At 42.1% G+C, this 16,397-nt stretch overlaps 1 protein-coding gene across 1 annotated transcript in view; it reads left to right on the top strand.

The window, feature by feature from the left end:
• Positions 1-16,397, top strand: part of IL12RB2 (interleukin 12 receptor subunit beta 2) — a 93,137-nt gene that overhangs the window by 14,167 nt on the left and 62,573 nt on the right. The window contains exons 2-4 of the mRNA XM_044005181.1: positions 3,938-4,058; positions 10,556-10,843; positions 15,415-15,529. Of these exons, the coding sequence (XP_043861116.1) occupies positions 3,983-4,058; positions 10,556-10,843; positions 15,415-15,529 (479 nt within the window). The 5' untranslated portion in view covers positions 3,938-3,982. The remainder of the gene's footprint in view (positions 1-3,937; positions 4,059-10,555; positions 10,844-15,414; positions 15,530-16,397) is intronic.

Raw genomic sequence — 16,397 nt, 5'->3', positions numbered from 1 at the left:
AACATCTAGCTTCTTTGCTCTTACATTCTATGTTCTACTGTCCCTCCCAGTTTCTACAGTCTGGGTTCTAAAGGCCTTTCCTTGCTCTTACAATCTGTGTTTTTGCTATTGCTCATAGTTTGTTCCAATATTCTAAGGCTCCTAGCATTCTATGTTCTAAGGTATCTTCTGGAGCAAACATTCTATGTTGTGAAGTATTTCCAGGGTTCTCAAGTCCCCGCCAGCTCTCACTGTTTATGTTCTAAGGTCTTTTCTTGGCCCTGCCTCCTGTATTTTAATACACTGTGCCCGGATATCTTTTGTCATTTTCTCTGAATGCCGCCTCAGGAGGAGCTGGGCTCCTTGTCATTGGAAGCCTGGCTGGATGACCACTCTTTTCTATGTTATGAAGAGAAGTCTTTTCTTTTACAAACCTGAGATTGGGTTCGAGGGTCACTTAGGTCCCTTCTGTCTCCGATGTTGTGATTCTCTCTTTAAGAGCTTCTGAGGCACAACTCTTAAAAAAAAAAAAAACTAACGAAAAGAGGCAGCTAGGTGGCACAGTGGATAGAGCACTGGCCTTGGATTCAGGAGGACCTGAGTTCAAATACGACCTCAGACATTTGACACTTACTAGCTGTGTGACCCTGGGCAAGTCATTTAACCCCAATTGCCTCACCCCGCCCCCCCAAAAAAACTAACAAAATTTGGTGAATAACAAAAAGGTATTTTTTACTGTCCTAAACTACTTAAGTTACTGAATTTGGAGGATCTACATAAAATGCAACTATTTATCTTTTTTAAATTCTATGCAAAAAACCCAATAAAATAGATAAATCTTTGGTTAATTTGATTTTTAAAAAGACAGAAGAAAACCAAATTACCAGTATCAAAAATGTAGGGGCAGCTAGGTGGCCCAGCCCTGGATTCAGGAGGACCTGAGTTCAAATCCAGCCTCAGACACTTGACACTTACTAGGTATGTGACCCTGGGCAAGTCACTTATTCCCCATTGCCCCACAACCCTGCCAACAAAACCCAAAAAATGTAAAGGGTGAATTCACCACCAATGCTGAGGAAATTAAAACAATAATTAGGAGTTATTTTGCCCAACTTTATGCCAATAAATCTGATAATTTAAGTGAAATGGATGGATATTTACAAAAATATAAATTTCTCAGGTTAACAGAAGAGGAAATAAAATACTTAAATAATCCTATTTTAGAAAAAGAAATTGAACAAGCCATCAATGAATTCTCAAGAAAAAATCTCCAGGGCCATATGGATTTACAAGTGAATTCTACCAAACATTTAAAAAGCAATTAATTCCAACACTATATAAACTATTTGGAAAAATAGGTGAAGTAGTTTTACCAAATTCCTTTTCTGACACAAATATGGTGCTGATTGTTGTTGGCTTTTGTCCTTCATTCTCAAAGAGGACATCAGGGTGATGTCATGACTTTCACTAAATCGGATTTAATGAGAGAGGGCTGTACAAAGTCACCAGCCTCACTTTTTCCTTCAAAGCCATCTGGATCCAGTGCCAAGATATACCTGGGATGACTGGAAATGGCCCTGGATGTTTAAAGCAATTGGGGTTAAGTGACTTTCCCCAGGGTCACAAAACTAGTGTTTTAAGGTGAGATTTGAACTGAGGTCCTCCTGACTCCAGAGCCAGTGTTTTATCCACTACACCACCTAGCTGCCCCTATGGTGCTGATACCTAAAGCAGAAAGAGCTAAAGCAGAGAAAGTAAATGATAGACCAATTTATCTAATGAATATTGATGCAAAATTTTAAAATACAATATTAGCAAAGAGATTATAGCAATTTATCACCAGGATAATACTCTATGACCAGGTGGGATTTATACCAGGAATGCAGGGTTTGTTCAATATTAGGAAAACTATCAACACAATTGACTGCATCAATAGCAAAACGAACAGAAACCATATGATTATCTCAATAGATGCAGAAAAAGCTTTCGACAAAATACAGCACCCATTCCTATTAAAATGCTAGAGAGCATAGGAACAAATGAAGTTTTCCTTAAAAAGACAAGCAGGATTTATCTAAAATCATTAGCAAACATTATATGTATTGGGGATAAGCTAAATGTGTTCCCAATAAGATCAGGGGTGAAATAAGGATGCCTATTATCACCACTATTATCCAATATTGTACTAGAAAAGTTCTCTTTAGCAATGAGAAGAAAAAGAAATTGAAGGAATTAGAATAGGCAAGGAGGAAACAAAACTATTGGTCTTTGCAGATGATGGGATGGTATACTTAGAGAATCCTAGCAAAACAACTAAAAAACTAGTGGAAACAATTAGCAACTTTATCAAAGTTGCAGGATATAAAATAAACCCACAGAAATAATCAGCATTTCTATATGTTGTCAACAAAGCCCAGCAGCAAGAGATAGAAAAGAAAAATTCCATTTAAAATAACTGTAGCTTGTTTAAGTTTTTCTTTCAATACAAGTTGAGTATGATAGTAAAAAAATAAAATAACTGTAGACAATATAAAATGTTTGTGAGTCTACCTTCGAAGACAAACCAGGAACTATATGATCACAATTATAAAATACTTTTCACGCAAATAAAATCAGATCTAAGCAATTGGAAGAATATCAATTACTCATGGGTAGGCTGAGCTAACATAATAAAAAGTGACAATTTTACTTAAATTAATTTACTTATTCAGTGCCATACCAATCAAACTACCAAAAACATTTTATAGAGCTATAAAAATCATAAAATTCAACTAGAAGAACAAAAGTTCAAGAATATCAAAGGAATTAATGAGGGAAAATGCAAAAGAAAGCAGCCTAGCCATACCGGATCTAAAACCATATTATTTTTTATCATAAAAGCATTTTATTATTTTCCAGTTGCATGTAAAGGTGGTTTTCAACATTTGTTTTCATGAGATTTTTAGTTCCAAATTTTTCTCCTTCCCTCCCTTCCCACCCCCATTCCCAAGACAGAAAGCAATCTGATATAGGTTAAAGATGTACAATCACATTAAACATATTTCTGCATTAGTCATATTGTGAAAGAAAAATCAGAGCACAAGGGAGAAACCTCAAAAAAAAGGGGGAAAACAGCCAAAAAGTAGAAACAGTATGATTCAATTTGCATTCAGGATCCACAGTTCTTTTTTCTGAATGTGGAGAACATTTTCCATCATGAATTCTTTGGAATTGTCTTGGATCATTGCACTACTTAGAAGAGCCAAGTCTATCAAAGTTGATCATCCCACAACGTTGCAGTTACTATGTACAATGTTCTCCTGGTTCTGCTCAATTCACTCAGCATCAGTCCACTTAAATCTTTCCAGGTTTTTTCTGAAATCTGCCTGCTCATCATTTCTTACAGCACAATAGTATTCCATTACATTCCTATACCACAACTTGTTCAGCCATTCCCCAATTGATGGGCATCCCCTCCATTTCCAATTCTTTACCACCACAAAGAGAGTTGCTGTAAATATTTTTGTACATGCAGGTTCTTTTCCCTTTTCTATGATCTCTTTGGGATACAGACATAGTAGTGGTATTACTGGGTCAAAGGGTATGCACAGTACCATAGCCCTTTGGGCATCGTTCCAAATTGCTCTCCAGAACTGTTTGGATCAGTCCACAACTCCTTCAACAATGCATTAGTCTAAAACCATAATATAAAGCAGCAGCCATCAAAACTATTTGGTACTGGTTAAGAAATAGAGTGCTGGAGCAGTGGAATAGCCTAGGTTCACAAGACGTGGTAGTAAATAACTATAGTCATCTATAGGTCTTACAAAAATAAATGTTGAAAACTATCTTTACATGTAATTGGGAAAAAATAAAATATTAAGTGAAAATAAAGTAAAATAAAATTGCATGCAAATATTTATTTTTCTAAAAAACTAAATGTAATTCATTGATTTTTGTTTTGTTTTGCTTTTACAAGGAGGAAAAAGAATTTGGGATCACCTTCAGGAGCTGTGTGCCTTTCATGGCATGTGTGGCTGAAGTTTACTCAGTGACCCTAATATTATTCATCACATGGATGTTATTGAAGGCAGAAATAGGTAAGGATATTATGTTTAAAAAAAACCCGACAACACAGAGACTCCTTGCTCTAAGTTATAATTTATTGATTAAATACATTCCTTAGTAGTGTGTTCATATTTATTCCCCTTTTGCATTCAATCTCTAGTCATTCATCTAAATTGATGAGTTTTATCATATGTTTCTGTGTGTATTTCTCTGCAGTTATATATGACAAGTCCCTTATTAATTCTGTTGTTCCACAACCCCATTTTTTACTAAAGTGGTAAGCTGTCCAACAAGAAGAACCATATAGGAATTCTTGGGAGGGTTGTATTTTAAATAACTAAGCCACAGAATCTGAGTTGTTGGGAGGAACCACAAGGGTCATACTCCACCTGACTAAGATGCCCTTTCTATACCTCACCTTACACCTTCCCAGGTAGCCATTTACTGATTTTCGTTCTGATCTCACCTTCCACCCTTTGTTCCTATTTGATTTTCTAGGGTTGAGCCTAACAAGCCTAATTCCTCTTTCATGTTATAAGCCTTCAAATACTTGTCAACCAGGTAACAGGAGTCATAGTGGATAGAAATCTGAACTTAGGGTCAAGTTCAAATCCAGCCTGAGACACTTACAAGCTAGTCATTTGACTCTTTCAGCCCCAGGGTCCACATCTGTGAAATGAGGATAACAGTGCCTCTGTCACAGAGTTGTGATAATAAAGTGAGAAAACATGTATTATATTTTGTTATGTCTATTGTATATTATATGCATAATATACAATATGTGTCATATGTACAAAATATATGTATTTTGCAAACCTTAAAGCCCTATGCAATGTGATAATTAAAAAATTCCAAGAGACGGAGTTTCTGGGTAATTTAATCATTTTATTAAAAAAGCCATGCTTTTTTGTTTGTTTTGTTGTTGTTTTTTTGGGGGGTGGGGGGGCAATGGGGGTTAAGTAACTTGCCCAGGGTCACATACCTAGTAAGCGTCAAGTGTCTGAGGCCGGATTTGAACTCGGGTCCTCCTGACTCCCGGGCTGGTTGCTCTATCCATTGTGCCACCTAGCTGCCCCCAAGGCCATGCTTTTTAATAAAAGGATGTTCAATTGGCCAACTCTGTTAGACCAAAGATTCCTCATGGGGGTGGGCTCACAGTTTATATGCCCTTGGAAGAGCAGGTATTCCTGAAGGGTGGCAATCAACTCTGATTGGATAACAACCAATGAGAAAATGAGTATTACAGTGAGAGATGGGGCTATGTTACAGCGAGGGTCTTGGAGTCACCCAAATCTTGGTAAAGGAGACATCAATTTCCATATCACCTATCTGACAAAAGGGAGAATCAACCCTTCCCCAGACCTTGTCAGAGCAAACACAATGAGCAGGAACACACCGTTAGCCCAAGCTTAGAATTTCTTTTACTGTCTGATTAGATCTTGGCCTGGGTAAATCTTTGAGAGACTTCCCACACTGGCTGGTTCCTGGATGAGGAAGTAGGAAAGGGGAAAAAGCTTGGTCCTAATAGAATAATTAATTAGTTATTAAATAAAAGAGAGAAATATTCATTTCTCCCAGTAGTTGCTAGTTTGTATTCAGTGCCTGTTATGTGCCAGGGATACAAAGAAAGGCAAACAATCCCTATGCTCAAGAAGCTTATATTCTAAGCTAATGGGAGACAATATGCAAATAAGTGCATATTTCTTATCTATAAATGCAAGGTAGTCTCAGAGGGAATGCTGGCGCAGCTGGGAGGAGTGGGAAAGACCTCTGCAGGCACTGTGATGGAGCTGGACCAGCTCGTCCTTCCTACGAAGGGCCGAGTCTACACTGATGCTTCTTTGTCTCTGTGTAGAGGCGCTGGTCTGTCCTCCCAACCTGGAAAAACTGGACCCAAAGACAGACTGGAAAAAAATCCCATATTAGCTGGTTGTGAGAGAAAACAGTCAAAAAAACCCAAAACTTCAGATTAAGGAATTTTGAATTGCTTGAGTTCTTGGGGGGAGGGGGGAGGAATGGAGGGGGGAAGAGAAGTTGGAACATAATGATTTTAAAAATTGATGTTAAAATTTTGTTTTACATATATTTTGGAAAAATAAAATTCTATTAGAAGGAAAAAAATGTTAAACCAAGATTTTCAAAACAAATAAAACTTATTCAATCAAAAAAAAAAAAAGACAGACTGGAGCTATTGTCAGAGGACCTGACTTTGGGGTCTCGAGTTTGGGAGAAGTTAATTGTCTATAGAGAGTTGGCTACTTGGTGATAATCCTCTTTTGGGGTCATAGCATCTCCTGAAGACAGGCTACCAAAATAGGGTGCGGGTAGAGCGGGAGAGAGTATTCTTACCAATAAAATCAGTGTGTGAGGACAACTGATGGTTTGTCTTTGAGGGAATTTAGTTACACTGAGGACAGAATGCTGGATATTTTGTTTGTTTGCTTGCTTGTCCCGAGAGATTTCCTTGGTTCTGAGGAAGCCAGTAGGTTCTCTAAGCCATCAGGACAGGCAGCGTAATGATTTAATAAATATAAAAATAAGAATACCTCTTTTCATTTCCCTTTCTCACCTCCACCCCTACCCCATATCCAATCTGTTCCCCTGGCCTCTCTGTTTTATCCTTGTACTGTCTCTCACATTCTCCCCCTTCTTTCCTCTGACATCACCACCCCTCTAACACGGACCCTTCAGCTCACACCTTGACTATGGCAAGAGCTGCTGGTGAGTCAGCCTGCATCAAGTCTCCCCTCTCCCCTCTAGTACATCTTCCATCCAACCACCAAAGTGATTTTCCTAAAGCAGAAGTCAAATCGTGTCACGCCGGTACTCAGTAAACTTCAGTGGCTCCCTATCGTCTCTAGGAGCAAATACAAAATGTTCAGGCTTTTAAAGCTTTTTCCTGTCTTTCTGGTGTCTTTATTCTTCCTCCTCCCCTCCCCCAAAACATACATACTCTGAAATCCACTGACACCAACCTCCTGGCTGTTCCTCAAACAAGATGCTCCATCTCCCAACTCTTCATATCTAATGGTTGTCCCTCCTGCCTAGAACTCCCTCCTTGTTAACCATCTTCTGGCTTCTTCGGCTTCCTTCCAGCTAAAACCAACCTATTATAGGAAATCTATCCCAGTACCCCTCAGTGCTTGCTAGTGCCTTTCCTCCGTTGCGTATCTCCAATTCACCTGTGTTGGGCTGTCCCCAAAATCTTAGTATAATTTGAGATGGGGAAGACTTTAAACTGCACTGATTTTTGCGACAGCTTCATCTGGTTTTGTACAGTCGTTTGCCCTTTGACTGTGAGCCTCCTCAAGGGCAGGGACTGTCTTTTGCCTTTAGTTTGTATTCCCGGCACTTAGCATAGTGCCTGGCACATCGTAGGTGCTTAAATGTTGGTTGACTTGACTTTTTCCCTCAATTATTTTTTTTTTTTGTGAGGCAATCGGGGTTAAGTGACTTGCCCAGGGTCACACAGCTAGTAAGTGTCAAGGGTCTGAGGCCGGATTTAAACTCAGGTCCTCCTGAATCCAGGGCCGGTGCTCTATCCACTGCGCCACCTAGCTGCCCCTAATTATTTTTTATTTATGAAGAAGAGATCACATTTATGAGTATTTATGAGGAATAGATTATATTATTTATGAGAAATAGGGAACTGGGCTCAGAACCACAGAGATCTGTATTCTAGCCCAGTCTCTGATACATATTGGTAGTGTGACCCTGGGCAAGTCACTTAATTGCTTAATACTCCATGCAACTTTCTAAGAATATAAATTTCAGAAGAGATGCCCACCTGTATTGGTAGAGAGAGTTTCCTTTCCTCACTCAGTATTATATTTGCCAATGAAATCTCAGATCCTATTGCTTTGTACACATTCTGTATCCATTTGCATATTGTTCTTCCCCATTTAATCTAAGATCTTTGAGGGCAAAGACAACTTCATTTTGTCCATTTATTGCCACCACCACGGATAGCACTTGTTACATAGAAGGCACATAATACCAACTTATTGATTGATCATTGAATTGAATTGAAGGAAAACATAGCCTCTAGCCATTTATCTGCTTCACTCTCTTCCTTGAACACAGAGAAGGTTCCTGGCAGATACTGGATTTTCAATGTCCACCTGCTGATTTCTATAACTTTTGTATTTCTGCCTGCTTATGTTCCAAAACCAGTGATCTTGTGACCACTTCTGTATACCTCTCCCTGGGGCTATATTGGACCATAAAGATCAAAGAAACCTTGTAAAACTTAACAAATCTCTCCAGTGGAAGCTTTGCATAGTATCACAAAGTTTAGAATCTAAAATCATGGTTATAAATCTAAATTTGTAATCCTCTCTTTCCAACCATTCAGCAAATAACACCAGGAGAATGCCATGGATAATAGTTTCCCTAGATTTTAGAAAAGTGTTTGACAAAGTGTCATCTTGTGAGCAAGATGGAGAGATGGGGCTAGACCATAGAACATTTAGGTGGATTTGAAATTGGGTGGGTGGCCAGGTCAAATAGCAGTCATGAATAGTCATGTCATCTTGAATAGGGGTCTCCAATAGAGTGCCTCAGGAATCTGTCTTTAGTTCTATTTTTTTTTTTTGCGGGGCAATGGGGGTTAAGTGACTTGCCCAGGGTCACACAGCCAGTAAGTGTCAAGTGTCTGAGGCTGGATTTGAACTCAGGAACTCCTGAATCCAGGGCCGGTGCTTTATCCACTGCGCCACCTAGCCGCCCCCAGTTCTATTTTTTAGTAACACTTTTTAGTTCTTTTTGTTTTAGTAACATTTTTGTCAGTGTCTGGGAGATAGCTAGGTGATGCAGTGGATGGAGTGTCAGCCCTGAAGTCAGAAAGACCTGAGTTCAAATCTACCCTCACACATTTACTAGCTGTGTGACCTTGGGCAAATCACTACTCTACCTCAGTTCCTCGCCTGTAAAATGAGCTAGAAAAAGAAACAGCAAACCACTCCAGTATCTTTGCCAAGAAAGCCCCAAATGGAGTCACAGAGTTGGACATGACTGAACAATCCAACAACAATACCAGTGTCTTGAATAAAGCCCTTAGTGGAATTTGCCAATGACACAAAGCTAGGAGGATCACTGAGACACACCGGATGACAAACAGGCTACAAAGCTGTTACAGGCACACTTACCAGCAACTATCTTTCTGTTGGGTTTGCTGGATAGAGTGGGGCATTTGCTGTTTCTGTAGGTGTCCAAGTCAGGATTAGGTTACAGCTGCCCTCAGGGGCCAATGAAAGGGAGAAAGGTCTGGAGCTTTCACAGTAGTCAAGACAGGGTGAAGTAGAGGGATGCTGGGTTATAATGAATGAAATGTAAGTATGGTTGTATTGGAAATGACCCTCAGGACTGACCATCCCTGGGGACAGTGGGAGAAGACCCATCTCCTACCCTCTGATTACTCGATCAAGTAGCCGTTGGCAACAAGCCACAGCCCCCTTGGGGTCATGCTAGGGCCCTCCCAGGGTGCCTACCACCACCCCCTCCATCGCTTTGGAGACCACCAGGTTAGAGGATTAAATCAGGTCTAAAAAATGAAATCTCAAGAGAGATAAATATAAAATCTTACAGTTGTATTTAAAAACAAAAACTTCACTAGTGCAAGAGAATGGTGTAGCTATTCAGTGGTTCTTCTGAAAAAAAATTCTTAGTCTTTCAAGTATACTAGAAGCTCATTATAAGTCAGCAATAGGATATGGAAGCCAAAAAAAGATAATTTAGCCCAAAGCTGTGTGGAGAGGTATATATACCTGTCCTCCCTAAGATCATGGAGGTATGAGAGTCCCATTGTCCTCTTCCCTGGTCAGAGCTTATCTGAACAATTGGATCCAGTTCTAGTCACCATACTATACAGTGGATATTGATCAGCTTGAGACTGAGAGTGGCCAAGACCTTGAAGGGCCTTGAGAACTTACCAATAAGAATCAGCTGAAGGATCATGGGATGGTTATTCAAGAGAATCGAATCTGGGGAACATGTGAGCTGTATCCCAACAAGCATCTGAGTAGAAATACTGGGAAGAGGAAGTACAGGGGTTTTGGTTTTTTGGTTCTTTGCCTGACCTCTAAGCAGAATGAGGAGCAATGGATGTAATTCCAGAGAGGGAGGTCTAATAATTTAGCTCATTGGAAATCTTCAAGCAGATGGCTAGACGTCACTTGTCAGGGATGATGTAGTCTGTCAACAAGCATTTAGTAAGCACCTACTATGTGCCAGGCACATATAAGCCATGTGTTAGGGGTACGAAGATTGTTACTGTTTCTCAATTGAAGTAACTGTTTATTGTTAATAGTGTTTTCAAAGGCTCTATAATTTAACCTGATTCCCATTGCTTGTATACATTTGTTTTCATTGTGTTTCATTGAAAAACGAGAATAAAGTGGGATTGACACTTCAAGGTGCTTCTAGGCTCCACTGGAGCAATGTCACCAGGCTTTGTCAATGACCACATCTGCCATTTTCCAAACACCTGTCCTTGGAAGTGTCCCCAAACATCACATGTTTTTCATTGCAGATGTTTGCAAGAAGGGAAATGTAACTGTGAGTCCTGCCCGGACAATATTGTTGGGATCCACGGTCAATATTTCATGCTTTTTGAAGCCCGAACAAGGCTGTTCACACACTTCAGATTTCCAAAAGTTAACCTTCTACCAGAATCGTATTCGGGTTAACTCCCTGAAGAGCCACTCTCTCAGCATCCAGGTCTCCAATCTCCACCTCGGAACAACGGTGTTTGTATGCAAGGTCTCCTGTGGCAGCTGGATGGAAAGTCAAGTGTGCGGGGCTGATGTCTCTGTTGGCAGTAAGCAGACTTTTCAACCTTATGCTTTCACGGACTTATGGTGCTTCAGTTGGGATAGACAAAGATTGAAATAGCAGATAACTGAGGTTGTCATTGATCTCAGTAGTGGGAATGCTAGAATCTCAAGCCTGACATATTCCCATAGAGATATAGAAATAGATTTAGATATAAGAAAACATTCTTGGATCCCAGGTTAAGAATTCCTTTCCAAGGGAAAGCCAATATATATAGGGGAGTGTGACTAGAGAAGGGGGTGTCTTGATCTGGGAAGTCACTGGAGTGTGAGTGGAGGCAGGACAGCTGACCTATGACCCCGCAGCCTTAGAGGTCTGATTGGTGCATTTCGGGGCTTTGTATCCCTGGCACCTAGCACAGTTCCCAAAGCACATCAGGCACTTAGTTAATGCTGGAACAAGTCATCCCTCTGAGTCTCCTCATCTGTACAAGGACGGATGGTACAACATAACCTCTCCGGTCCATTTCAGCTCTAAATCTAAGACCGGATGAGCCTCTCTGCCTGGTCCACTAGATAACCATTATGTGCCTTTGCTGTGAGGTTTGCTGCAGCTTTGGGGGTCGGGGCAGGGAGGGGTGGAACCAGATTTTGTTGGTGTCAGGAACTCTCAGGGAAGAAGCCCTATGAACTGGTACAAATTGGCAGCTCTAAAAGCGGACTGAAAGCTCCTTCTCGGGGTCATGTAGCCTATGAAGCTACATTGTCTCTCTCCTTTCTAGAATCCCAACCATGTTCTTCCTGGTCCCTACTTTGCCACCCAAGCAGACATTGGAGTATTTCTAGCTGTTTGAGGTTGGCTGCCAGTGGCAAATTGATCAACCAGCATTTATTAAGTGCTTACTGTTTTCCAGAAACTGTGCTAAGAGGTGGGGATGCAAAAATAAATAAATAAAATAAAAGGGAAAAAACCATCCCTGCCCTTGGAGCTTAAATTCTAATGGAGAAGATGACATGTACAGAAATGGGGCCAAACAAGATAGACAGAGTAGATGGAAAGTGACCTTAGGGGGCAGCTAGGTGGTGCAGTGGATAGAGCACCAACCCTGGATTCAGGAAGACCTGAGTTCAAATCCAGCTTCAGACACTTGACACTTACTAGTTGTGTGACCCTTGGCAAGTCACTTAATCCCAACTGCCTCACCAAGGAAAAAAAAGAAAAAGAAAAAGAAAAAGAAAGTGGCCTTGGACAAGAAAGCAGCAGCAGCAGGTGTGGGCACTGCAAAAGCCTTCTTCAGGAGATGAGGCTTGAGCTGTCTTCTTTGTTGTTTGTCTCTTCATTGTTCTTAACTTTTCCCCTTTCTTTCCTTTTTTGTTTCTTTCTCTTTTTTGTAAGACAATCAAGGTCAGGTGGCTTGCCCAGGAGCACACAGCTACTAATCCTGTGAGAATGTATTTGAACTCAGGTCCTCCTGACTCCAGGGCTGGTGCTCTATCTACTGTGCCATCTAGCTGCCCCTTTCCCTTTCTTTTTTTAAAAATTAGATTGGTTTTCCAGCTAACAAGCATATATTATCTCTTCCTCCCATTGAGAAGGGAAAAACAAGATAAACCAAAGTCTTTTAACAATTGTACATAGCGAGCCCAAACACATTTCCACATTGGCTGCATCCAAACATGTTTGTGTCATTGGTCAGACTCTCCCTCTGTGTCCCCCTGCTTCACTGTCAGGACTCTGACATTGTTGGTCTTTGCCTTGATCAGAGTTCTGAAGTCTTCCCAGGTTCTCTGAAACCATCTCCTTCCTATTTCTTGTAGCCCAATAAGGTTTATGGACCATAATATGTTCAGCCATTTCCTGATTGACGGGCACTCCCTTAGCTTCCATTCCTGTGCCACCACACACACACACACACACACACACACACACACACACACACACACTATTGTTTGGGCTGTCTTAAAGGAAGCCCAGGATTCCTGCTCATGTACTTGTCTGTATCCACACAACCATCTCCTATTCTCCATTAGTGTTTACCATGATGGACTTCCTGTAGGCTGGCTCCCTGGACCAAGTCATGGGCTCCTGCAGGTATATGTAACCATAGAGACAAATGACTCCTGGAAAGGGGTGTGTGGGTGTGTGTGTGAGATTGAACTCTCATGCACGTGTGCAAAATTAGCACCCAGAGGGAAACGAAGGAGTGGAAGTCAAACACCCAAGAGATGTTAAAGGACATTACTCTGAACCTGGACAGTCCTTTTCCAGGAAAAGCCAGTCAGAGAGAGCTGATAGATAGTGGGCGAAGCCGCCTGACTCCAGTCTCTCCCCACTACAGCCCCCAAAGTGATTTCCCTAAAGCATAAGTCAAATCATGTCACATACACACACCCCCGCGCTGGATAAATCCCAGGGGCTCCCTATCACCTCCAGGGTCAAATATTAAATCCTGTTTGATTTTCCCCACAATTTAGCTCCCTACCTGTACTCTCTGATGTGATGACATCAGGCTCCTGACTGTTTCACTGACAAGACCCTCCGTCTCTCAGCTCTGGGCATTCTCTCTGTCCCCAAGGCCTGAGATACTCTCCCTTCTCAGTTCTAATTACTGGGTTCCTCTAAGCCTCAGCTAAAACCCCATCTTCTGCAGGAAGCCTTTCCCAACCCCTCTTAATTCTCTTACGTATTTCCAAATCATTCTGTCTATAGCTTGTTTGTATGTATTTGTTTGCATGTTGTCTCCCCCAATAGATTGTAAGCTTCTTGAGGGCAGGGGTTGTCTTTTGCCTCTATTTGTCTCCCCAGTGCTTAGCACAATGCCTGCGTCATAGTAGTAAAAGTTTGGCTGACAGGGACCTCAGTTCCTCTCGACATGGAAGTAAAGTCGACCCCCTACCTTGTTGGGGAGAGCATGTAACCTCTTTCTGAATGACTGCCGGCTATGATGTCATCAGCCAAGTGGAGTGTTCCATGGGAGTTCCACCGGCCCACAGAAGGCTTCTGAGTGTTCTTACCACAAGTCTGAGTAAGCCTGAGGCTTGGCAAGCAGAGTTCTCGTGGGACTCGGTGTCTTTAAGTCACTTTTCCCCTCCTTCCTGTGGTTGGGCTGTTCTTTGAATTGTAACCAACGACCCTCATTCTCTCTAGGCTTAATAGAGGATTAGTGACTTGTTGGCTCGGCTCCCCTGTGGGAACCGCAGAGCCCACTAGTAGGATCCTATGTCACTACCTATGAGGTCTTACACTTGTCTAGCTTTTCAGGTGCATTTTATGTCTGATGCTCTCTCCATTTGAAGTGGGGCTCTTTCTACACAGCCTGATCACCCTGGGCCAATGGCTTTCACCTTTTTTTAAACCACAGACCCCTCTGGCTGTCTGGTGAAGCCTAAGTCGCCCCTCCTTCTCCAAAAATGTTTCTCAGTGCATAAGATAAAATACAGAGGATTACAAAGGTAACCAGTTATCTCGAAATACAAAGAACAAATCCACATACCCAAAATAAGAGGTTACCCATGACATGGCTTAGTCCAGGAAGCCCAAGACAATGGGTACAGCCCCTTCCTAGAAACAGAGAATGGGGGGTGGGGGGGTGGAAGGAATGCTGCATCTGGGGCAAGAGACCCCTGAATTGTGGCTATGACTTCAGGCAAGTCATTTTCCTTTTTCAGACCTCAGTTTCCTCATCTTTAAAATGGGGGTGGGGTCCCACACTAGATAACTTCAAAAGTCCTTTCCAACCCTAAGTTTATGCTCCCATAAATCTTCTGTGGGCCAGTGGCCACTATTCTTGTGCCCTGCTAGAGAGGGGGGAAGGCATTCTCACAGCTTGTACCCATAGCTTGAGGTATTTAACAGGCAGATCTGTAACCGGTTGTGGCTTTGTGCCGTCAAACCTGCTACCCATCGTGAGGAAGGAAGCACCTGCAGAAGCTTAATGAACACCTGGCTGCTTTCCTGGTTTTCTTAGTGTGAGGGTAGGGAGTAACAAAATAATTTACACACATGTTTATGCCTCAGGAACAAGAGGGAGAAGTAAGTGGACGGGAGGGGGACTCAACTGTTCAGGGAGGTGATAGATGTGAGTGAGTTTCTCTTTCATCTCACCAGCTTCACAGGAAACAGTTCATTTGCCTCATTTGCCCGGGCTGTGCAGGTGCCTGGACCCCTCTCCCTTGTCCTTGCCTTCTCTGAGAATCCCTGCCTCCAACCAAGCTCAGCTCGAGAGGCTTCCTATCTAAAATGAGCAGCTTGGACTCAGGGGCCCCTCCCGCTGGGGTCTTTTCCTAGGTTGTCTGGCCACAGGTCACAGAACAGGTGTCGTTCTTCATTGGCTACAAGGATGGCTAGAGCCTTCACTCACATCATGTGCTGAGCCTTTAGGTGCTGAATAATTGCATGTTATTGGATTGAATGTTAACTGGATAATGTCTACAAGGGATTTGAGAGAGGATAAAATGAGACAATAACTGGAAGGTTCTCAGCACTGTGCCTGGCACATAATAAACACTATATCAATATCAGATAATATTATTGTTAATCCAAAATTAATTACACCACCATTCCAGTAAGATACAGAGGTTCTTGTACTTATTAACCCTTTGCTTTTTCTTTGTAAAGTCACTCCAGAACAGCCCCAAAACCTCTCCTGTAGCCAACTTGGAGAGCATGGGAATGTGATCTGCACCTGGGACAAAGGAAGAGATACCCACCTGTACACCGTGCACACCCTGCAGTGAGTGAGGCAGTTCCAGCCTTTGTCTCGGGCCCCCTAACAGGGCTCCCTTAGACTGCTTCTTTTAGCACCAAACAGAAGGGGCTTTTCAGATCTCCTGCCTCACTAATTCACGAGCAAGTCAAGTCATCACCCGTGATGTCCTCCTAGAAAACGAAGGACAAATGAACAAGGATCAGTGCAAGGAACACTGATCCTGGAGTCAGAAGAGCCCAATCCTGCCACTGACACTTACTGCCTGGGGGCCACAGCTAAGTTCCTTCTCCCTTTGGGCCTCAGTCTCCTCCTATGTAAAATGAGAAGATTGAACTCAGTGGCCTCTGAGAGTCACTTGTGGTTATCTCTTAAGACTCCTACAACAGCTAGGAGATGCCACAATGATCGGGGCCAGAGGTGGGGCTGGAACCCAGCTCTCCTGCCTTCTAGTGCTCCGTCCTGGGCGCTCACTTTCTTTTGTTCTTTTCCTGAAGACTCTCCCCCACACACACATACACACAGAATATCCCCCGAGTCTCACACCAGACACCCTTACCCCGACTCCTCCCGGATGGAAAGGGAGGCAGAATTTGTTCTGTTTGGGTTTTCTAGTTTTGTTTTCATCTAGTTCATTGAATCAGAGAACTAGAAGTGAATCTCCAAGGCCACTGAGGAGCAGCAGTAGTAATAGCTAGCCTTTATAGTTTACTTTAAGGTTTTCAAAGGATTTTACACCTGTTGTCTATTTTGTTTGATCCTTACAACAACTCCGGGAGATGGATGCTACTGTCATTCCCATTTTCACAGAGGGGTAAACTGAGGCAGACAGAGGTAGAAGTGATTTGCCCAAGGTTCCCTAGCTAGTGTCTGAGGCAGGATTTGAACTCAGACT

The sequence above is a fragment of the Dromiciops gliroides genome, chromosome 4 (assembly GCF_019393635.1).
Source record: "Dromiciops gliroides isolate mDroGli1 chromosome 4, mDroGli1.pri, whole genome shotgun sequence".
Lineage (NCBI taxonomy): Eukaryota > Metazoa > Chordata > Mammalia > Microbiotheria > Microbiotheriidae > Dromiciops > Dromiciops gliroides.
Note: the sequence above shows the minus strand (reverse complement) of the source record. Positions and strands in the feature narration are given on the sequence as shown.